At 44.0% G+C, this 25,109-nt stretch overlaps 1 protein-coding gene across 11 annotated transcripts in view; it reads right to left on the bottom strand.

The window, feature by feature from the left end:
- LOC121276844 (nuclear factor 1 B-type-like) overlaps nucleotides 1-25,109 on the bottom strand; it is a 399,145-nt gene that overhangs the window by 110,809 nt on the left and 263,227 nt on the right. For all 11 annotated transcript variants that reach the window (XM_041185395.1, XM_041185390.1, XM_041185389.1 and 8 more), the window contains one exon: nucleotides 9,363-9,431. In XM_041185395.1, the coding sequence (XP_041041329.1) occupies nucleotides 9,363-9,431 (69 nt within the window). The remainder of the gene's footprint in view (nucleotides 1-9,362; nucleotides 9,432-25,109) is intronic.

The following is a 25,109-nucleotide window of genomic DNA, read 5'->3' as shown; positions in this document are numbered from 1 at the left end:
TCTTGTATCTCTTACCCAAAACCTTAAATCTGTGTCCCTTAGTCCTTGTACCATCAGCTAGTGGGAACAGCTTTCCTTTACCTACCTTATCCAAACTGTTTTAATCATGTAACCTCAATTTGATCTTCCCTCAATCTTCTTTGCTCCAAGGAAAATAACACCAGTTTTTCATGCATAACCTCGTACCTAAATTCACCCATCCCTGGAACCTTTCTAGTAAATCTCTTCTGCAGCCTGAAAGGACCTTTATATCCTTCCTAAAGCGTAGTGACCAGAACTGGACACAATCACTTCATTGTGGCCTAATCAGAGCTTTGTGAAGGTTCTGCATAACTTCGATGCTTTTATACGCAACATCTCTATTTATGAAGCCCAGGATCCCATATACTTAGTTAAATACACTCTCAATATATACTGCCACCATCTGTGCACATGAACCTCTGGGCCACCATCTGTGCACATGAACCTCTGGGTCCCTTTGTCCCTCCACATTATTTAGAACTGCGCCGTTATACATACATTGCCTCACACTTTCCCTTCTGTCAAAATACATCCCTTCACACATTTCTGTAATTAATTTCATCTAATGGGATGAAGGAACAATGAACATATCAGATGAGAACTTTGCCTAGTTTTCAGGCAAAGACGGGAGGGAAAAGAAACAATAAGAGATGATGATATTAAATGGGATCAACATAGGCAAAGAACCAGTATTTAAGATAAAAGCAAAATACTGCAGATGCTGGAAATCTGAAATAAAAACACGACAGTATTTAAGAATTTGTTTGAAGTAGAAAAGGCAGTATCGAAGCAAATGTTAATTTGATCTTTTATTATAGCCTCTAGAAGCATATGCAACGCCAATGTTAGGCTTACTGACTTCTAGTTACCTAGTTGATCGATTTCTCCATTTCTCCAAGGCCTCTGATGACATACTTAAATTCTGAAGGAAACAGCAGATATTCTGACCACAACGTTTTGAACATGTTTGAATTTGGAATTGTAACAGAAGACTGCAGGGTTACCTAGATAGCAAAGCACTGTTCTGAAATGGAGAAATCGATCAACTAGATAACTAGAAGTCAGTGAGACTAACATTGGTATTGCATATGCTTCTAGAGGCTATAATAAAAGATCAAAATAATATTTGCTTCGAAATTCTTTGGTTAATGGATGAAGGGAATGTGGCAGCGTGGGTAGGAAGTTGTTGAAAGATGGAAAACAGAGATGAATGTTTTTGTACTGAAGTGATTGGTAATAGAACTAATTTTCTTCATAATATGTATAAATGATCTGGACTTGGGTATGGAGGCAAAATATTGTATCATTAATTGCAGATGGCACATAAACAGAGACTGTAGTTAACTGTATGAAAAATCATGTGCAACTTCATCAGGATATAGGGAAGTTAGTAGATTAGGCAGCTAAATGTCAAAATGAAATTTAATGCAGAGCATGGCATGAAGCCAATGAGAAGCTATGAGAAGCCAGAGGAGTGTGAGGGGCCAGAACAGTATGAGCTTAACTTCAATGGGAATTCAGCCTCATAGGAGGTCAGCATTGATGTATAGTTGGGCAATTTATATAATTAACATTTGTGCACAGTGGGTTTGACTGTTAACAGAATTTGGTGCTAGTGGGAGTTCGAGCTATCACTATATTTTTTTAAAGTTAGAGCTAGAAATGGCATTACAGGGAACCTTTGTGATCTGTGTGAAGTCAGATATGTGGACCACCAAGGATCCTCAGTGCATCCAGGGGCAGTACACTTGGGATATGTGTTACAAAATTGAATCTCTGCAGAGGATCCTCATGTTGGAGCAGTAACATTCCACGCCATCACAGTGGATGAGACATTTCTGGATCATGCTCTCTAGAATATCCTCACTCAAGAGGCAGCAATGGACTCAATCGCTAGACAGCGATATTGTAGAAGAAATGGAAGGGCAACTATCTGCAGGGGCAGCAAAGGACTCACATGCATGGAACTTTTTGGAGTTACTAAGACTGAACCAATAGATGCTTAATGTGAGACACGTAAGAGGTGGATAGAAACTGTGCCTTAAAGGAGGGTTGCCCTTAGCAACATTACAGCACCATGGAGCAATGGAATACTCATGGAGTGAGAGGCAGTTAAACTGCGATAAAACAGAATTTGTTATGGTGGAGGATTCTATAGGTTTGGGAATACACAAACCTTTTCCATTGTGACTGGGAGGTATGTTATCTCCATGGTGAAAGACACCACAGAAGCAGGTGGTAAAATATATGGAAAGGAAAGGAGATCATGCAAAAACTCAAAAGTATATTTTAGCTTTTGTAAAGTTTAAGGATTAAAAAGGGAAATAACCTACATTTATAGAGCACTTTTGACAGCCTAAGGACATCCTAAAACATTTCACAGTCAATTAAGTATTTTGGAATTATAGTCACTGTTGCAATGTGGAGAAATTATAATAGCAATGAGGCAGATGAGCAGATAAAATGCTTTAGCCATGCTGTTTGAGAGAGAGTTATGTTGGCCAAGTTACTAGAAGAACTCCCCTGCTCTTCTTCAGGAGATGGCAGGTGTGGCATCTTTTACATCTACCTAAGAGATTAAAGGATGCATCTATTTAATGTTTCATTTTAAAGATGGTTAGGTTGCACACTAGATTGAATAACAGAACTTCAACAAAGTGACAATTCAGCAGAGCGAGGAAGTTGCTGTATCTCTGTACTGAATGTGTGAATGAACATTTATTGTCCCACAAAACCCCGGTCCACTTGCTAATTATCCCCAAACACTTTGCTTCCCACTGTGCCTTCCAATGCAAGTACAGGAGATGCGGCACTTGCCCTTTCATCTCCCCATTCCCCACCATCCAGAGCCCCAAAGACGCCTTCTAAGTAGGATGCAAAAGCAATTTAAGTTTAAAATCAATTTACTTGTAGTTCTTTTAACTTAGTATATGTACTCAATACTCAAGATATGGTTTCCTCTACATTGAGGAGACCAAATGCAGAATGAGTGATTGCTTGACGTTTTGAGTCCTCATGACCCTTCAACAGAACCTTCAGTTCTGTTGAAGGGTCATGAGGAATCGAAATGTCAACTTTGTTCTTCTCCGCCGATGCTGCCAGACCTGCTGAGTTTTTCCAGGTACTTCTGTTTTTGTTTTGGATTTCCAGCATCCGCAGTTTTTTTGTTTTTATATTTATATATGAGTGATTGCTTTCGTTGCTTTCGTTCAATCTGCAAGAATGGCCACAAACTTCTGATTACTTGCCATTTTAATTCTCCATTTCACTCCCACTCTGAACTCTGCATTTTGGTTTCTTACACTGTTCAAATGAAGCTCAACAGAAACTCATAGAACTCATCTTTCGATTAGGTACTTTACAAAAACTTCCAGATCCAGCACTGAGTACAACAATTTCAGATCATAATTTTAATAACTGCACCCATTTTTTTCCAAACAACACATACTGTTAACGATTCTGCTGTTGCCGATTACAATTCCTCTAGTACAATCTGTTGTCTCTTTACTTATCCCATTAACACCCTCTTTTGCCTTGGAACCATCATTCCTTTTGTTATTTAATCACTTCTTCCTCCAAGCCCATCCTGGATCTTCTCTTTTGTTCCTTCCTCCCCTGCATCCCTACCACCATCCCCCCACCCACCAACACCACCAACACCAACTTTCCCTGCCTCTGCACTCAACTTAAAAACTGCTCTGCTTCTGACTTCTTCCAGTTTTGATGAAAGATGAATAATTTGAAACCTTAACTCTGGCTCTCTCTCAACTGACCTGCTGAGTATTTCCAGAATGTTCTTTTATTTCAAATTTCCAGCATCCACAGTATTTTGGTTTTGTTATTTTTATTGCCTGCCTTGATTTGATATCAGTACTTGTACAATATCCTATACTTCCGCTTGTTTATTATATTATTCACCTGCTTAATTATAGCGTATGTGATCCTAAGTGGGTGCCTAGCGTATAAGAGCAAAGAGGTAATCTTCAATCTACACAAATTATTCGTTAAATTACATTTAGAATCAGTGGTACGCATCCTACTTTGGGATGTCAAGTCCCTGGAGAATGCACAGCACACATTCAGTAAGGTGATACAGGCATGAGAGGTTTCAGTTACAAAGAGGGAGAAGAAAAAAATGAAGCTCCTTTTATTGGAGCAGTGAAGATTAAGAGTAGTGTACAATGAAGTAAACCAGAAAAGCTATTTCCACCATCAGTAAGCTGGTAACTAGAGGATGAATTATTAAGTACATCAGCACAAAATGAATTGAGAAGTTAGGGAAAATACTCTTCCACAAAGCATTTGGGTCCCAACAGAGTCACTTGGCTCCTGACCTCATTACAGCTTTGGTCCAAGAATGGATAAAAGAGACGAGCTCAAGTTGGGGGTTAAGAGTGACTGGCCTTGACATCAAGACAGCATTTGACTAAGTATGGCATCAAAGAGCCCTGGCTCCTTAAAAATTAAAGTCAGTGGGAATCAGGGGGGAAATTGATAGGAGTCACACCCAGCACAAAGGAAGGTGGTTGTGGTGATGAAGAAGGATGGAGGTGGTGGTGAGCTGCCTTCATGAAGCGCTGCAGTCCATGTGGAGTAGGTACACCCATAGTGCTATTAGGAAGGGAGTTCCAGGATTTTGACCCAGCGACAGTGAAGGAATGGCGATATATTTCCAAGTCAGGATGGTGGGTGACTTGGAGGGGAACTTCCAGGTGGTGGTGTTTCCTTCTATCTGCTGCCCTTGTCCTTCTAGATGGTAGTGGTCGTGGGTTTGGAAGGTGCTGTTTAAGGAGCCTTGGTGAATTCCTGCATCTTGTAGATGGTACACACTGCTACTACTGTGCATCAGAGGTAGAAGGAGTGAATATTTGTGCATGTGGTGCCAGTCAAATGCGCTGCTTTGTCCCGGATGGTGTCAAGCTTCTTGAGTGTTGTGGGAGCTGCACTCATCCAGGCAAGTGGGAAGTATTCCATCACACTCCTGACTTGTGCCTTATAGATGGTGGACAGGCTTTGGGGTGTCAGGTGGTGAGTTACACATCGCAGGATTCCTAGCCTCTGACTTGCTCTTATAGCCACAGTATTTATATAGCCAGTCCTGTTCAGTTTCTGGTCATAGTAACCCCCAGGATGTTGTTGGTGGGGGATTCAGTGATGGTAATGCCATTGAAATGTCAAGGGGCAATGGTTAGATTCTCTCTTCTTGAAGATGGTCATTGCCTGGCACTTGTGTAGCGTGAATATAACTTGCCACTTGTCAACCCAAGTCTGGATATTGTCCAGGTCTTGCTGCATTTGGACATGGGCTGCTTCAGTATCTGAGGAGTCACGAGTGGTGCTGAACATTATGTAATCATCAGCAAACATCCCACTTCTGACCTTATGATGGAACGAAGGTCATTGATGAAGCAGCTGAAGATAGTTGGGCGGAGCAAACTACACAGACGGACTCCTGCAATGATGTCCTGGAGCTGAGATGGCTGAGCTCCAACAACCACAACCATCTTCCTTTGTGCTAGGTATGACTCCAACCAGCTCCCTGATTCCCATTGACTCCAGTTTTGTTAGGGCTCCTTGAGGCCACACTTGGTCAAATGTGGCCACCTACATCTCCCACCAACATTGTTGGTTCCTCTTTCCTGACACAAGAGCTCGTACCTTCAGGAGAGTAGATGGAATTCAAAGGAGTATCAAAAAGCACACACCTTGAAAGTCTGAGCTCAACCATAAAAATCCGTTCATCTCACCAAATAATGAAATCACACTTCCAAAATATGGTTTCTCATCGATTTGTCAATTGACCCAGGCGGCTTCAATGAACCTGTGATTTCCAGGCTGCTATATGTGGCTGAGTCAATGCCTAAGGCAGGCGTTCATTGGCCATGCCCAATATATATGATCAATAACCCAATATGTATTACAAACCAGCCAATCAGAAAGCATTTGGTGTTCATTAAGACTAAATCTATTTATCAACCGCGCCCTGGGCTGTGTGTGTTTATCTGGCTGTGATGGGCCATACCCACTGGGTTTGTGATCTTTAGTTGCCGTGCGACTTTCTGAACCATTTGGTTTAAGGTTATTGCCTGATCCATTGAGAGCTGCAGAATGAGGGCACTTCCAAGTCTCATTCTGATCCAGGGCTGGCAACCAGACACTCTGCAGACCCTGTCAATTTAATCTGGCTCAGCCCCTCGGCTCACAGGTTGAGTGGCTACAGGAGAATGTCCTGAGTTTCTCCCCTTTACATAATATTTTCCAATGAATCCAGAGTGCCCTCACCTTCTGAAGGTTAGTCTCTCTCAGGGCTCTGAGACCTTGTATAGCTAGTAGCCTTCTTGTCACGTGCTGCTCACATCCAGATACATATCCCCTTACTCCCATTGCTTAAGAACGCTGGTCCTCCAATCACAAATTCGCTCTCTCCCACACTTGTTGTTCCTCCATTCACAGCTTCACTTTTTCCCACTCTCTCTCTCCAGTCACTTATGCTCTTGCCTTTGGGGTTTGATGCTCTGCTCCTCCTCTTGCTTGGCCTCACTGTTGTGAGCAGCCTGTTTAATATAATGCGCTGTACATTCCAGATTTCTGCAAGTCCACACAGATGCACACCTTAAAGAGAACACCTTGTACAACTCTGCCAGGGATCTGAATCTAATTAAGTCAAATCTTTGCACAGTTTTATGAGATTATTATGTTTTAAACCATCTCTTTCAAATAACGTAAAAAGGAATAATGAGGAGAGTCATATAATCTGCCACATATTTTGCCCGACAACAAGCTTGAGTGGCCTGCTTACCATTGAGTCCAGGGGTCCAGGTTGAGGCTTATTGGGAGCGAGGTGCAAAATGTTCACACCTGAAAACAAAGGTGAGCACAGCTAGGCTGACTGTGGACAGGTTTTTGTCCTTGGAGTTTTTGGACAGAAAGAAAGAGAGAAAGAGGTCTCACAGAGATAAAAGGCTGCAGCTGGTGTGGTAAGCTGTGTGGAGAAAGCTATGTGTCCTGTGTGAGCTACCAGAGTGTGGGAGGGAGAATGGTCTCTGATCAAAGAGACGCATTTCGTGGCAAGCTAAAGACTCATGAAAATTTGCCCTGGAGAAATGATGGGAGTGAGCTTTACTTCTGATAGTCAGTTTGGAAATTCTACAAAAACTGAGGGAAGCACCTTTCAACAGTCAGTCAACATTATGACTCAGTGAAGGAGGGAGATGTGAACACATTGGAAGTAAGAGTGACTGTTGACTGTGGAGACTCGCTCTAATGTATGTGACGTGGTGTTATCAGTCGCGTTAAAACATTAAGAAATTATGAGGGTTATCTTTTCTGTAGTTTAGAGTATTAGTTGCCTACTAGGTAACGTTTAATCAATGTTGCTTTTAGTTTGTCTGCAACACTAAAGTCTTAAAACTTGCAATCTTGTATAATTTTGAGGTTTACAAAATTATGATGATTTGGAACTATGTCTTTAAACTGAGGGTAAAGTGAAGGGAGTTATGTGACCTGTGCTAATGTCTGACTGACAAGAAGTCCGGGAGATGGGCTGTTAAAGATTAAATTGTTTTACTGGGAAGAAGGTGCAAGGTACTCACACTTGTAGACAATGATGAAGGCAGCTATATTCTAACAGTAGATTAACTGTGAATCTCCAAAGACCCAGAAAAGTGTTCAGAATGTCGGGTTGTAAATAGTTGTCCTTTGAATGATCCATTTAGTTCCAAGATGAAAGAGAATTCGGCTCTGAAAGATAGCTATTCAGCATTTTACCTGGATACAAGGCCCATGTGATTCATGTTGCCATGGGAATGAGCTTTGAGAGGGGGAAGGTTTCCAAGGTATAGCCCTGAAAATGCACTGATACAGTTAGCCCGCCAAAGCCTGGGAGAGAAAGGGAGAGTAGCTGGAGACCGAAAGTCTCAATGGTTCAGTGCGCCAGAATGTGGGTGGAAGCTTGCACTCAGGTTGAAGTGAGCAAATTCATAAGGAGTTAAGATTCACTTAACTTGTACTAGAGGAAGGGTCTCCAGAAATACTCTCTCTGTGAAGGACAGTTCTGGGGTTAAAAGTTTCTAGGCTGAGAAAGAGAAAGATCGGAAATAAATCCTCAGGAGCTAAAAATCATTTTGAACTGATGCTGGGAGAATTGAATGTCCACTTAAATAACAGATTAACGTATACCTGATAGTGTATTTTTTTGGTGTTCTAAAAATTCTGTTCCTGGTGTTCTAAAAATTCTGTTCCGTAGTTTAAAATATAGATTGCAAAAATAGTCTTTCGTCAATAGTGATTTTAACTCGTTACAATAAATATCTTAAAACGTGAAATCTTGTCATGTCATCCATTCAGCTATTAACTGGAAGTTTGAGTTTCTTTTCTTTGTCTCTATGGGCTTTGTAACACCTTTAAGTCATCCATTGGGAATTCAAATATCTTTTAAAAAGTTACCGGTCTCTCAGGGGACCATAACAACCTGTTAAGCTAGGTTTCGTTTATCGAAGCATTTATAACTTCAAATTCCTTTTGGTTCTGGTTTGCCAATGCAAGAAGTAATAGGCAGCATTTACAGCTTTAATTAATTTCTTTTTATCTTTCTTTGTGCTGCTTAAGTAGCAAAGGCAAATAACCTATAGCACGCCTATGTCCCCCCTCTTCAGTTTCATTTTACTGTGACACTAAGAGCTAGATTTTTGTCCTCACTCTGTTGGTGGCAATCTGATGCATTGTATTAAGAATGGGTGATTCACCATACAAGATTACCAACTAGATGATGAGGATAAAATGCATTGGAGACTAATGAGAACTTCAACAAAACTATTTCTCATAAACTAGATTCATGGTCAAAACTTACTGAAGAGAACTGCATTTTGAAACTTCTTTTATTCTGTACTGTAATAGTTATATCTGCTTATTTATTCTTGCTTCTGTGTAATTTTACTGTTAACAATAAAAATGAATATGTAATTTAACTTGTGTCACCATGGAACTTTTTCCTAATGATTCAGAGATAGGAAATATGCATTCTATTTTATTCCCAATGCTAACCCAACTCTATATAAGTTTTTTGTTTGCACTTTTAGTTATGTTAAACATAATGACAAGTTTCAGTTCATAAATAGCAGACTTGCCTATGAAAAAATTTACTATTTCTACCTAACAAATTTTCAATCTCAACTTCAGTTGAAACACGTGATAAATACAGTTGATCACATTACAAAACATAAATACTAATCTGTATTACTTGAATCAGCTTGTACCTGGAAATTTCTAGAGTAGAGTTTCAGCATATTGTATAATGGGTAATTGGTTCTCCAGGATGAAACCTAAATCAAAATAATACTTACTTCGTGACACTCGCACAAGTTCTCCAATGCTGAAGACTCCTGATTTTACAAAGCTGTCCTCTAGGTATGCTAAAAGAGAAAGGAAAATAATTATTTTGGGTGTGTTATTATTCAGTCAAACTACTTCCCTCTTGAAAGGTCTTGAGCAGTCCATCCATTCTTTTGAGTAAACAGTGACAAGAAAAGGTCACTTTATAAATAATTGACTGAGTTTAGGAGAGCAATCACCTTGTGACCAAGTAATGACAGTTCTCTACAGCTTTGCACTCTCAACCTGAAGAAGAGTTCAAACATTCCATTCTTCAGCTTCCCCTGATGGGTGTGCTTGCTAGTCAACTGGACTAGAGCAGATAGTTTCTTGCATCAATGAAACCTTGAGTACACATCATAGCTGGTAAACCTTGAATGAATGCTTGTAGAACGTTCAACAACTAGACTACTTGGCATTCCAAGCCAGAATAGAACAGGGATGGGATGGTAACAATAACCTAAACAGGCTGGAAAATTAAAGGATTAGTTGAGATACTATTGTTTTCATAGAAGATGCCATAGTCATTTTACTATTGGCTGCAAACTGCAAAAGGGGTTACACAGAGACAGTGAAGTTGGCTTCATGAATGGTGGTTAATGAAGAACAATGTTGTGTAGCTGTAAGTTCAGAGAAAGATATCATTTTTAATTCCAGCAGCATCTTATTTAACATCTCATTCTATTGAGGTATATTGTCTTGCAAAGTGAGGTGATGCTGTCATGACAGAAACATTACGAAACACAGAATAAGGTCAAGATGTAGCCTAATTACGAAGGTATATCAATTTCTATTTCTTTAACAGTGCTTTCTTTATATTCCTGTATATTATGCTCTGTTATATATACACTCTTGTGATCTTAAGTGAAGGTAAATTGTAATGAATAGGGTTAGTAATGTAAGTTGCATTGCCCAAAAGGGCTGTCATTGCCCACTAGGGCTGCCGTGATTATAGTGGTCCTGAATATCCTCAGCAATTGCGAAGAAGAGTGAACTACTGCGGATTGGCCTTTCTAGCATCTACTGAGGAGTAATGAAGACCCTACAAGAATTTGAATGGTCAGTTTATTAGCATACTCTTAGTTAGGCAACTCCTGAGTCCAACAGGAAATATACTCTTGGGGGGCTGAGGGCGGGTTGTTGGGGAGGGGGTGGTGGTGGGGGGTGGGGGGGTGGTGGGCGTGGTGATGGAGGGAATGATGAAGAAAACATCTTGCGGCAAGCTGTAAAATCCTGCAGGTACTGTAAATGATCGAGGGAGAACAGGTAAATGCTGCATTTGGCAGAATCTGAAGACCACTAATGCAATTTCTGTGCATTATGATGTGAGATCAGGACAGCACCCACAGGTACTCAGGACCTGTTAGTGCAGATGCTTCATGAAATGTCTGGATTTTCTGTTGTCCCAACTAATCAATTTCTGTTGCACCTTGCAAGACTATAACTGATCCAACATAATAACTTGAATACATTAGATTTTTCTGGTGAAAATGTGTGCAATTTTTTCCTGTACTACAGCAATGACTTTGAACAAAAGCAAAATAATAAAGAAAAGCAGAATTTAATAAGCATGTAGGAAGGTAAAGTAATAGACTTGTATACAGTTTGCTCTCCTTTTTGCAGGTGAAAAGCCAGAATTTGCGTTGTTTATTTATATTGGCTGATACCCCATTCAAATACTCTAATATTAAAATAATGATACTAATTTCAAATACTAATTCAAAACACTAATTTCAGCCTCATTGCAGATTTTGTGAACTCGATTCCAGCTCCTCTGTTTCTGTTTCAGAATCATTTTATTTACATCTCTATTTTCCAGGTCATTTTTTTTCATTTCCACAGGTTCCATCTCTCAGTTTCATTTTCTCCACCATTTCTAACGCTTTTTATCTTTCTTAAAAAACCATGTCCAAGCCCTCTAAATTTTACCAGCATATTCTATTCTTCTTCTGGTCTGTGCATTTAGGTTGTGGCAATATTTATTCCTAGTCCATATCTGATTTTTTTTTAACTTTAAATAAGCCATTTCATTCAGCCCACTGCTTTGCCCTTTTGCCGCCATCTCTTGCTTACAGCACATAAAAACAGGTATGAATTAAGTAGTTGCCACATGAGGTTTTAGACATATATTCTCAAGATGTATCTTAAGGTGACAGTTCATCTACTTAAGGCTGTGTGAGCCTACCATGTACATTCTATGAACTGTCAGACATGCTTCAAACTGATATGGCTAGTCACTGTGCAAGACAGCAAGTTATAACAGAAGAACATATCAGACAGCTTGTCATGGGAACCTATCATCTTCATGTCCTCCTGCTTGTGTGGCAACAGGGCACCCAGGCCTTGCTAGTAGAATGCCAAAGAGGGCCAGTTTCAAAATGGCTTGGGCCTCCAGCATGAACAGGTGGGAGGAACAGCCATTTCAGTGACCTAGCACCCTTTTTGGGCAGTATTTTAATATTGCCCCCTTTTACTCTGTTTATAGACAATAACGTTTTTTTTTAAATTAGAGAAGTCTCCCAATTCATCACATTGAGAAGGCGCTACCTAAATTGAGAGTTTTCTTTTCAAGGAATGATAAAGTGGCTGATTTCTGGGGCTTATTTTTTGGAAGGACCTGTGGAATAATATTTGGGGATACTGGTGATCTTTCATTGCTTTTGACACTACACTGCCTGTGTAGTGTGATCTGCACTATGAAGTCAACCATTTGGAGCAAAAAAATTATTTTAACTAGTCAATAATTTTCGACTAATTTAGATTATAATACTAGACAAGGTTTTAAAAGGATACGAAGCCAGTTCAGTTGAAAGGATAAAGATATAGATTAGCCAGGTTTTGAATGAATTACTGCTGTTCCTATGTTCATGGACCAATTAGCACAACTGCCACAGTGTTCCTTACTGAGTTTTAACCTCATTGTAACTCTGTCAAACTCAACTAACTGACTGGCGCAGTAAACTTGGTGCCTGGGCTATTTGTTCAGCGTCCAATGTGCTCTGAATATCTGGACTGCTCTCTCCTCTTGCTTCTGTTGCATTTAGAGGAAATTACACTGGCCACTACACCAAAACTAAGCACCAAAACTAAGATGGTAAATATTCCTCTGTGCTGCTAATTTGCATCAATCTCAAGGTGACAATTGTTAATGGACAGAAAGTAAAATAATTAATTAAATGTTGTTGAACTTGCTGGTGTGAAAAAAGTAGAGGAGTTTACATAAATTTGTTCTGGTCATTTTGTCACAACATATAAATATATACAAATGTAAATATGTAAATAGAGAACATATATAAGTAGAGACAGAAAGTGCTAGCAGGCTTTTCCATTTGCATACAAATCAATATTATTCATAAAATTTAGTAAAAGCAATGTTTTTAGAGCACTGTTAAGATTTTGTTAAACATGATTTAATGAGAAACTCGTACAGTTGTGAAGCTAGTTCTGTTTGACTCCTAAACTCACTTCTGTTTATCTTATCTAAAGTGTTAGCATGTGCAGGTACAGCAAGCAGTTAGGAAAGCAAATGGCATGTTGGCCAATATTGCAAGGGGATCGAGTAGAAAAATAAAAAAAATCTTTGGTGAGACCACACCTAGAATATTCTGTGCAATTTTGGTTTCTATATTTAAGGAAGGATATACTTGCATTAGAGGTAGTACAACAAAGGCTCACCAGATTGGTCCCTGAGATGAGAGGGTTGTCTTATGATGAGAGGCTGAGTAAATTGAGCTTATATTCCCTGGAATTTAAAAGAATGAGAGATGATCGCATTGAAAACATTGAAGATTATGAAGAGGTTGAAAGGGTAGATACTGAGACATTAGGCAGAATTTTCTCTGAATTGCACTAAGTGCTGTGGCCGGCATGGCGGGTTTTGCGCCGTATCTGCTTCCCGCCTCATTAATAATGCATGCACGAGGAACATGTCAGATCGCTGGCGGGCAGCCTTGGATTTGCCCACCACACCATCACTCAGCTCTCCAGGCTCCATATTTAAAGCACATCAGAGCACAGACTACTTCATGTCTACAGATCAGGACTGTTCCAGGTGACAGACGGCCTCGAAAGACAGGATGACAGCAGCCTCCAAATGTAACAACACCTCACTGGAGCATCTTTTGGATGCCACTGAGGTCTGCTGTGATGTCCTCTAAACCCGCTCTGGCTGCAGGAGGTCCACCAGAGTAATCAATCCGGCCTGGGAGGCAGCAGCAGTGGCCGCCAGCGCCAACAGACACAGAGGAGGTCAGCCATCCAGTGCAGGAAGAGGATGAATGATTTCATCCATTCCGCCAGGGTACGTCAACCACTTCATCACTCTCAATACCACTTCCAAACCCATCACACATCCACAGGGATCTCACACCTCAAGGGACAACACTACTAACTCTCAGAAACACCCTCACATCGCCATCAGGTTCATATCCTCTGGAGCTCACATCCTCATCTCGTCCATGGCTCTGCTCACCAGAGAAACATTCCATGCATCCTTGTCATCTGCCGTGGGATGCATCCTACTCTCTCCATTTGTTTGCATGCAGAAGAAGCTGGCTCACATTAGGAGGGACAGGTCTCAGGTTGGAGGTGGAGTGGCCAATATTTGGCCCTCATGCACTTTGAGGAGCATGCCATCACATTGGCTGTTGAGGAAGTGAACCATTCCCGCAGCGATGGTGAGGTTGGCGGTGAACACCCACGTGAAGACCCTGCACCAGATCATTCCACTCTCAACGCAACTGTGGGTGCTCTCTCCTGGTTTTGACTCTGCTGCTATGCATTAGTTATCTCTGCTTTGGTTCACAGGGGTCTGTGCCTAGCAACTGACGCCCTCAGCCAGCCAGCCAGTCCCTCAGCTCCATCCAGGTCCTCATCTCCAGCCAAGAGGACACCTCTTCATTGAAGAGTTGGAAATAAACAGCCTGGAAGACCCGTCACAGCACTTATTCACACCCTCCACCAGCACAGAGAGACACAGACCTCAGTGGGACCTAGGTCTAGAGCAGGCTTGGGTTCATAATCTGGTGGTCACTGCACAGGCATGTGTCCGCAGCAGGAGGAGGCAGATTCAGCTGAACTGCCTGGCACTCAGAGGACTGCCTGGGGAAGAGACATCTGTGAGTTTGGACTCAAGTGACAAGCCTTTGGATTCGGCCTTCCAAGTCATTGTGGAGAGTCAGCAGAAAACAGGGGAACATCATGAAGAGCTGTTGGAAACCCTCAACAGAATGGCACGTAAGTCAGAGGAGTGCATCTATCTACTTTCTGGTGAAGTAGTGCCCACATGTGCACGCATGGAGGTCTCCATGGGGAGGATAGCAGATGCCATGGAGACAGTGGTGCATCAGAGCGCGGAGATGTGTGCAGACCTCCACTCAATCGCAGTAGCCATGGGTGAGTTCCTACAGTGGCAATGCAAGACGGAAACGGGGCAGTTCAACATCCCTCCAGATGCTCCTTCCTCTCAAGGATTCAGCTGGGGTCCTTGGGCACCCGAAGGGAGGAGAAGCGGTAGCTGGACACCCCAGATCATCCACTCAGGAATCTCAGAATCTCAATCTTATCAGGAAGGGAATCAAGGGGTATGGGGAAAAGGCAGGAAAGTGGAGTTGAGGATTATCAGGTCAGCCATGATCTCATTGAATGGCAGAGCAGACTCGGTGGGCCAAATGGCCCACTTCTGCTCCCACGTCTTATAGTCTCATGATCAGAGACTGTCTGCTCCCTTTGAGTCCCCTTTACCTGTGACCTCCTCAACCTCATCCTCTGTCACTGCAGAGAGAGCAGCAGGTCCACAGAAAGTCAGCCAAAGGAAAGCCTCATTCTCCAGAGGATGCACGCCAAAGTCAAAGAGGCAACAGGGCCAACTACTGCGCGGCCTGTCTTCACCTTTGCTGTGGATGTCAGGGCAGCACCTAGAAGAAGTGGTAGGCCTAGAAAAGTCAAGAAATTTTGATCATACGTGGTTGCACAGGTGAACTCATTTGTCACTTTATAATCTGAAAATATAATCATTATCACTGAATAATATGTAATGGTGTCTTTCAGCTTCATTCACTGGTTTAACAAGCCCTCCCCATGCATCCCCCTCACTCACAGTTCTGCTGCATGCAGCTGGACCAGGAGTGATTCTGAAAGGAGAAAAGTGTGTGTGTGTGTGTGTGTGTGTGTGTGGCAGGGGCTTTCAGAGCCTTGTGAAAGCTCTCTCCATCGCATTCATCTTAATGTCTTGAGCATTTTCAATGCTGCCTGCTGGGGTTCTCTTTCAGTAGTCCATCTGAACTGACCTGCATCTCTGCCCGCCCACTGATAGCACTCCTATGCAGCACCCGTGCCTATCCAACACGAGGCTCCGCTCGCTTTCGATTTGTGCGAAATGGCGTTAAGTTTCTGATAAGATCCTCTGTACCTCCCCCTCCCCCAATCACCCATGTCCTCTCCCCCATCACAGTGGACCCCCCAGTGTCATATTCCACCTCCCCACCACTACCCCACAGCCCGAACCCTTCTCCTTCAGGAATGTCCAGGTGAATGTGCATGTGCCCTATCTTTGTGAAAATCCCACCCCCATCCACATTAATCTCCCCGACCTCCTCCTTCCCAACTGCAGGGTCCATGTTTGCCTCCATGTTCTCACTAACGACCCCCACCGTCCCTTCTACTGGTACCGACGTACCCTCACCTTCCTACCCTACCGGTCTCCTCTGATCCCCTTTCACTCTCACCATTCCATCCCACCATGCCCACTCTGAGTCCGCTCCCCAGGAGGCTCACATTGACTCCACAGACCCTTCCTTTACACATTCACGGACATTCCAAGCACGCCCCCTTACACTTTCCCCGACCCTATGCACCTTCCTCCCTCTGTACATCTTCCTCCCCTTTACATCTTCCTCCCCCCTTAAATCTTCTCCTTTCTGTACACCTTCTTACACCTTCCCCCCCTCCATACACCATCCCCCCTCCGTACACCATTCCCCCTCCACACATTCCTCCCCCCGTAAATATTCCCCCTTCTGTACACCTTCTGCCCCACTTACACATTCTCCCCTTACACCTTCCCCCCTCTGTTCCCCTTCCCCCCTTCCGTACACCTTCCCCCCTCCGTACATCTTCCACCCCTTTACACCTTCCTCCCCCCTTAAACCTTCTCCCTTCTGTGCACCTTCCGCCCCACTTACACCTTTTCCCCACGTACACCTTCTCCCCTCCGTACACCATCCCCCCTCCACACCTTCCTCCCCCTTAAATATTCCCCCTTCTGTACACCTTCCGCCCCACTTACACCTTCTCCCCCGTACACCTTCCTCCTCTGTACATCTTGCCCGCTTTGTACACCTTCACCCTCCCCAACCTCACCCCAACACATTTGCCCCCCACAAACTTCACCCACAATACATTCGCCCTCCACCAACTTCATGCCCTCTAACTTCACCCCCCCAAAACCTTCACTCCCCCCAAACTTAGCCCCCTCAACAGCTTCACCCCCCCTCCCCCCAACTTCAACCCCCCAATGCCCTATTAGCGGAATACAAATTGGTTCCACGCCAGCCTCCAGTGGAAATCGCAATTCGCAATGACAGAAACCATCCCATGATCCTGCTGTGATTTCATGCCAGTGTGAAACCGATTTCTGTCCCTCCTCCTGAATTTTTTCTCCCCCGCCCGCCATGATGGCCACCGTGAATGTGAGTGGAAAATCCCAGCTACTGTTTCCCCTGGCTGGGCAATCTAGAACAAGCGGGCACAGTTTCAGGATAACAGGCCAATCATTTAGGATTGAGATGAAGAGAAATTTCTGCACAAAAGGGTTCTAAATCTTTGGAAGTCTCTACACAGAGGCTTGTGGATGCACCATCATTGATTATATTTAAAACTGATATACAGTCTCTGAAGGATTAAGGGATATTGGTCATAAGGCTTCTGTATGGAGATGATGCTTGTGTTTGTTTCCACTCAGAAACTATGCTCAAGGCTACTGTTGACTCCTTCTCTAAAGCATAGGAGGAAATGGGCCTTTTACTAAACTAAGAAACTAAGGTCCTCTTCCAACCAGCTTCCATAGAAAAACACCGCCCCATCAATTAAGAGCAATAGCAAGACCCTGGAAAAGATGGACCATTTTCTGTATCTTGGGAGCTTCCTCTCGATGAAGGCTGACAAAATTCATCACAGCCCTAATGTTCCAGCTCAGTTTTCAGCCGACTGAGGAAAAGAGTCTCTGAAGACCAGGATCTCAAACCGACTCTAAGGTCATGGTTTACCTAGCAACAGTGATCCCTGTGCTCAATGTGCTTCAGAGACTTGGACAACTAAGAGAAGAATGGAGCTGAAGTCCAAGATCAGCCATGATCAAACTGAATGGCAAGCAGGTTCGATGGGCCATATGGTCTTCTCATATTCCTATTTCTTATATTCTTATCGTCATTATGCTATCTAAACCTAATGGATCTCATCGGGTTTAATTATACTTTGATAATTTGTCAGTGATATTATGTGGGAGACATTGATGAAATTATGATTTCTATTGCAACTAGATTCTAAATAGTTCTTTTTATCAGTTCAATGAGAACAGTGCAGCAGCTATCCAGAAGTTTGTAAGTAGATCTAGAGCTCAGTTGACAGCCCTCTTTTTCACTGCTGCTTTGGTTTATGTACTGGAACACTGCGACTTTGATCCAGAGAGTTCTCCAGGGAAGAACATGATCAATACTGTAGGATGAGTGATTGTATTATATCAGGCATAATACTCTCAGGTTTAAAAACCTGGTCTCAGCTCAGATAGCTGAACTTGGTTAGTGCTGCTGCAATTGATATCAAAATTCCATTTTGTTTATTCGTTTATGGGATGTAAGCAACACTGGCTAAGCCAACATTTATTACCCATTCCTAATTTCCCTTGAGGCGGTGGTGAACTGTCTTCTTGAACCACTGCAGTCCATCTGGTGTAGGTACACCTACAGTGCTGTTAGGCTGTGTGTTCCAGAATTGTGACCCAGCAGCCCTGGAAACAGTGACATGGTTCTAAGTCAGGATGGTGTGTGGCTTGGAGGGGTACTTGCACCTAGTAATGTTCCCATGTGCCTGTTGTCCTTGTTCTTCCAGGTGGTAGAGGTTGCTTGTTTGCACGGTGCTGTTGAAGGAGCCTGGATGAATTGCTGCAGTGCATCTTAGAGATGGTACACACTGCTGTCGCTGGGTAGAATGTTCTGGCGATTGTTTATTTTAGGTGTCAAGACTATTTCTAGTCCCGACCCCACAATCTGGAGCAAACATTCAGGAGGCAGCCACCTAACTGTCTGCCTCAGCATCCGCCATTCAGTTCAGGACAGTGGGCAGGTTCCTGAAGCTGCCAGCCCAATCAGAGAGCCCAGAGCTTTTTTTGGCCAGCAGCCTCTCTTGCTCAAGCAGCAAGAAAAGTGTGAGGTTGCTTCAAAATGAAGGCACTCTCAGAAGCACCTAGAATTTCAAAAATTAAGAAGGACGAAGCTGGTAAGCCCATTGGAATGGGAGGTGAAATCCTTCCAGAGGACTTTTTGGAGTTTAGAGAGTGTCCGTACCCACCCATGGCTCTGCCATTGGAGCACAGACCCTGCAGCTCTAATAACTGGCTACTCCCAAGGAGCTGCAGGGCTCGGCATTCAGTGGAAGTCCGCTCTGATTCTGGGAAGATCTGTGTGCTCCCGTTATCCTCGTTATGTCCTTAATTGATGATTATTGATCCTCTGGCAGAGAGCTGCTGCCATTGTCCACCTGCCTCCAGGATGAGCTCCGCAGCCGGGAATGGGTCGGCCTGCCAACCCAATGCCCTGATCTCTAGGTTTGCTCCCAGTCCACGTTGGTGGATAGGGTTTCAGTCACCTGAGTTACTTTGTCCTGGATGCTGTTGAGCTTCTTGAGTGCAAGTGAAGAGTATTCTATCCAGGCAAGTGGAGAATATTCCATCACACTCCTGACTTGTGCCTTGTAGATGGTGGACAGGCTTTGACGAGTTAGTGGGTGAGTTACTTGCTGCAGAATTCCCAGCCTCTGATGTGCTCTTTCTTTTTATCTATTCATTCATAGGATGTGAACATCACTGGCTTGGCCAGCATTTATTGCCCATACCTAACTGCTCTTGAGAAGGTGGTGGTGCGTTGCCTTCTTGAACCACTGCAGTTCATGTGGTATAGGTACACCCACAGTGCTGTTGAGGAGGAAGTTCCAGGATTTTGATTCAACAACAGTGAAGGAAGGGTGATATATTTCCAAGTGAGAATGGTGTGTGGCTTGGAGGGGAACTTCCAGGTGGTGGTGTTCCCATGCATCTGGTGCTCTTGTCCTTCTAGATGGTAGCAGTCACGGGTTTGAAATATGTTGTCGAAGGACCTTGGTGAGTTGCTGCAATATTTATATAGTTTGTCCAGTTATGTTTCTGGTCAATGATGATGATGGGGTATTTATTGATGGTAATGCCATTGAATGTCAAGAAGAGATGGTTAGTGTTAATGATATGTTAAATATATTGTTAAGACACATAGGCAAAGGGCATTGTTTAATTAAGTATCTCAAGTGACTGCTGGCACATGCGGTAGTGGGTAGGAAACAGACATATGTAATAATGCATTCTGTAAACAAACATGTTATGGGTCTTTCTGTGTGTGCTTCAGTGTGCTACAGACTGCTTCAGTATCTGAAGAGTTAACAATGGACCTGAATATTGTGGAGTCATCCTGGATTATAGTAGTTAATAACTCAGTAGGTTCCCATTCTGATTATTGTCCGACAATCCCTTGATAGAAAGTGTATGTTTGTGATCATTAGATGAGAACTAGATTGGCATTCTTTGTGATGCCTAACTGTTTGGATAAACAGTCAATATTTACTACCCGTGCTCATTGTGCATGAAGAATTAACAAAAACAGAATTACCTGGAAAAACTCAGCAGGTCTGGCAGCATCGGCGGAGAAGAAAAGAGTTGACGTTTCGAAACGTCAACTCTCAACTCTTTTCTTCTCCGCCGATGCTGCCAGACCTGCTGAGTTTTTCCAGGTAATTCTGTTTTTGTTTTGGATTTCCAGCATCCGCAGTTTTTTTGTTTTTATCTCTGACGAATTAACAGTTGGGTCTGAATTTTCAAACAGGCAGAGAGGCTCTCCATTGTTGTGAAAATGGTTGTGGAAACTCAGATCTTAAAGTCCTGTCTCCAAATCCATTTTCACGGGGTGGCAGGGGGAGATGAGGGCAAGTTCTAAATATCGGATCCAAGATTCATGGAGGCAACTGCATATATTAAAGTACAGCTAGCTGATCTGATTTTGGCTAGTGGCATGTCCAAAATACTACTTGTGCACTTTAGGCCTGATAGGACAAAGTCTAAAGTTAGCAAAATTATTTAAACGCGTAGGGTTTCCTTTAAGATATGGTCCTGTGACATCTTTTGTAGAGTTATGGTGCCCTTTGCAATTGTTAAAAGCTGACATGAATGTGTAAGTTCATTGGAATTGTGAAGCTCATTGGAACTATCAAGCTGTCAAGGGATTCACATTTCCTGCCCTTTAAATACTTGAAAAAGAAACTGCAGTTATAAAAAAAAATCAGTGCTTGCTATTTCACTCTGTTGAGATAAGCCTGAAGGTTAGCATTAAAGGATTAATGCTGCAAAGCTGATTTCACAACCTATCATCATCACAGTGAGGTTTTTGATAAGAGTGTTGTTTTTAAATTAGTGAATTTATGTAAAGACATCAAGAGTTATATTTAATGTCAGCATGGGTCCTGAGGTCTGCCCATGGTGGGCACTGGGTGAATTGGCATGGAGGCTCTAAGAACAAAGGGTGATGGTTGTAAGTGTATATGTTGGCATGGAGGATATGAGGAGCCCATGGGTGTGGGGGGGGCACAATGTGGCATGGATGAGGTGGCATGGGAGTGTATGGGGGTTGAGGGGGTGTCAGGGTTGAGGGCTGTTTTTTGTTTTTATATGTTTTTTTTTATAACTTCAACCAAGTGCCAGAGCACTGAGGCTGGTGTTTCTCTCAACCAGTCTCTGCGTGAGGGCAGCCTCCAAAATCTTTCCAGGGTTGCTCACCATGAGTCCCATTTTCACCCACACCCCCTTGAATGAAAAGCCAAACTTCTGAAGCACATTTTCCTTGGCTGGGTTTGCGGATCCAGGAATTGACCCAAATCTGCGCTCCCAATCCGGAAGCGAAAATTCAGGCCATGGTTGAATTATCAGAGACCCACCCATAATACTTGATCTATCCCCCTTGGCCTGCAATATGACAGGGAGAATGAGCAGTGATGACACAGGAAGAGCTGCTCAAAGGAAGGAGGAGGGGGTCTCAGGAGGAAACCATCTTCACCCAGAGCCTTCAGGGAGTAATTCTGCTCAACATGGGCCATCATATAGCTTCCTTCTGTGCTGTAATGCTAAATGACTTCTTGCATGTGTATGATCAATGGCTTCTTGCAAATCAAACTCTCTTCCCCAGCCATTCCAGCACTGGTTCCAGCCAGAATGCAGCTCACCTTTAAGAGATGCAAACTAACTTTAATTACTGCAGGCTAGCTTTAAATGGTGCTAGTCTTGCAATGGACTCCCTGTTGAAGTGTGCAGCCATTCACCAGTGTACTTGGCACTAGATTTCACATTACTGTCATGTAAATTAGCAGGCAGCAAGAAGTTTTTGTTCCTGAGTGGTTTTGGGCAGCAGTCAAACTTTGCCCCCATTATATAAATGCAAGTTGATTTGCTTTTTGTTTTGCTAAAGAACCATAACAGTAGTGAGTAATAAACTTTAAAGATGAAAATAAAAAGATACATATGAACATACGAACATATGGGGCAGAATTTGCTGTCTGGTGGGGGGGCAGAGCGGGAGCGGGTGCAGACCCGATTGCTGCCCGTGATCGGGTCCGTGCCACCATTTTACGCTGGCGGGCCAGTTAAGGCCCGCCCAGTGTATTTCCCGACTCCTGAAGATAGCGGGAGTGTGCAGGCGGCAGCGGGCGTGCACAGACCGCCTGGTCCAATGGGTGACCCTGCAGTCTGTTGAAAAGGCGACCTGGCCGTCTTTTGTAGGCTGTTCACAATGGCCACTGCTAGGCCACAGCAGAGGGGTTCAGGTGAGCAGGCCAGGCTGGAGGCTAGGCCAGCAGCGGGCCAGTACGACCCTCGTTTTTCTGATGACTGCCTTGCTGCCCTCCTTGAGGAGCTGGCAGCATGGTGGGAGGTGTTGGTCCCCCAAGATTGGAGCAGGAGGAACCCCACATAACGAAACATGCCTGGGTGGAGGTGGCAGAGGTGGTGAACTCCAGTGATGTGGTGCGGCGCACCTGGCTCCAGTGCTGCAAGTGCTTCAAAAGATTTGTTGCGCTCTGGCAGGCTGAGTACCTTGTTGGCATTGGGCATTTATCCCAGCAGGTAGCCTTACACTCTGTGGTTCCCCCCTTCCAAGTTTCAGTGTCGTGACTGCATTGAATCATTGATGGCATATTTCCTTTGTTGGGTGGGCAAGCAGATAGTGCCATGCTGAGGTCAGCCTGAGTGGGTCATGATGAGATGAGTTTCCTCCCGCAGCATAAGTTGATCTGAGGCCCACATGACTGGTTTGAGGGCAACCTGGAAGACCTGCACCAAGGTGCAGACTCAGAACTCTAGGGCATGTCCTAGTCAGGATGCATGCAACCACCATCACTGAGACACGATGGTACTTGGGTGTGCCCCCTGAGCAATCCAGGCATCGGAAGCGCATCTTGAGAAGACCAATGGCTCTCTCCACTACAGCCCTTGTGGAGGCATGGCTCCTATTGTACCGCTGCTCAGCTTCTGTTCTTAGATGGCGGAGAGGCATCATGAGCCACCTTCTAGCCCTTGTTCACCCAGCAGCCATCCATCAAGCCGGGCCAGAGCACTGAAGAGCCCCGGCATCTGGGAGTGTCTGAGGATGTAGGCACCGTGGGAGCTGCCTGTGTACCTTGCACAGACTTGTAAAATCAGTATCTTGTGATCACACACTATCTGCACATTCATGGAGTGGAAGCCCTTCCTGCTGACTAAGGCACCGGGCTCATCTGCTGGCGCCTTGATGGCCATATGCGTACAGTCTATAGTACCCTGGACATGGGGGAAGCCAGCAATGGCCGCGAAGCCTCTGGCTCGCTGTGTTTGGCATGCCTGGTCCCAGTGGAAGTGGATGAAGATCACTGCATACCTGAACAGAGCATCTGTGACCTGCTCAACACAAGTGTAGACAGCTGATTGGGAGACACCGCAAAGATCACCCATCAAGCCCTGGAAAGAGCCAGAGGCAAAGAAGTTGAGGGCAGCTGTGACCTTCTGAGCCACTGGCATGGGGTGTGTTAGTCTCAGGCCCAATCATCCGACAGATATAGTTGACTGTCTCCCTTGACACACAGAGCTCCTTCGGCACTGCACCTCAGACATATTGAGGTAACTGCTTCACCACCTGTATATCCTGGCAGCAGGATAGTAGAGTCTTCTGTGGCCCCTTCCGCCTTGTAAAACCACTTGACTCTGTGCAACTTGTGCCTGCGCCTGTCCTCCAAAAGGTTGCTCCCCTGGCCTCCTCCTCCCTCTTCTAGCCCTCCCTTCCTCCTCAGAGGAGCCGCCTCCAGTGGACAGATCAACTCCCATATCCAGGCTAAAGGAAGACTTCCTGAAACCTGCAGGCCCGGAAAAGATTCCTCACTGCAGAGTGCTGACCTGAAGGTTAAGAGTCCAGCAAAAGCAGCTGGGATGTGTTCTGAAGTACTGCAGATCACACAGGCAAGTTTGAAAAACTTTCAACAATAAATACTTCACAGAGCAGATTCATGACCCCACTGAGCCCTCTTGTCAAATGTCTCCTACCCGTCTGCCCGTTGCGTCTGTGCGCCAACCTGAAGATTGCACAGGCACTGAAAAATTGGCATTGATTGAACACTAAAGGGCCTTAAGTGGCCTATTAATGGCGGGCGCGCGTCGGACTTCATCGCACACCTACCCAGCGAGATTTCACAATGGCACGTGTTGACATCGGTACACTCACCCAGAGTCACCGCGCGTTATTTTACACGCGGACGTGCAGGGCCCGCCCCCCGCATGTCAAACAGAAAATTCTGCCCATGAATTAGAGCAGGAGTTGGCCATTCGGCCCCTCAAGCCTACTCCATCATTTGATAAGAACATGGTTGATCTGATTGTGGCCTCAACTTCACTTTCTTGCCGATCCCCTACACCCTCTGACTCCCTTGTTAGTCAAGAATCTAGCTACCTCTGCCTGAAAAATATTCAATGACCTGGCCTCCACCGCTCTCTGGGAAGAGAATTCCAAAGACTCATGATCCTCTGAGAGAAAACATTTCTCCTCATCTCCACCATGAATGAAGGATGCCTTATTTTTAAACTGTGTCGCCTAGTTCTAGTCCCTCCCACATCCTCTAAGGATCTGCCCTGTCGAGACCTCTCAGGATATTATATGTTTCAATAAGATCACCTCTCATTCTTCTAAACTCCAATTGATACAGGTCCAAATGTCCAAACATTCCTCAAAGGTTAACCTCTTCACCCCAGGAATCAGTCGAATCAGTTGAGTGAACCTTCTCTGAACTGCTTCTAATGCATTATGTTCTTTCATAAGTAAGAAGACCAAAATTGTGCACGGTGCTCTAGATGTCTCACCAATACCTTGAACAATTGCAGTAAAACTTCCCTAATTTTATATTTCATTCCC

Source organism: Carcharodon carcharias, chromosome 4 (assembly GCF_017639515.1).
Source record: "Carcharodon carcharias isolate sCarCar2 chromosome 4, sCarCar2.pri, whole genome shotgun sequence".
Lineage (NCBI taxonomy): Eukaryota > Metazoa > Chordata > Chondrichthyes > Lamniformes > Lamnidae > Carcharodon > Carcharodon carcharias.
Note: the sequence above shows the minus strand (reverse complement) of the source record. Positions and strands in the feature narration are given on the sequence as shown.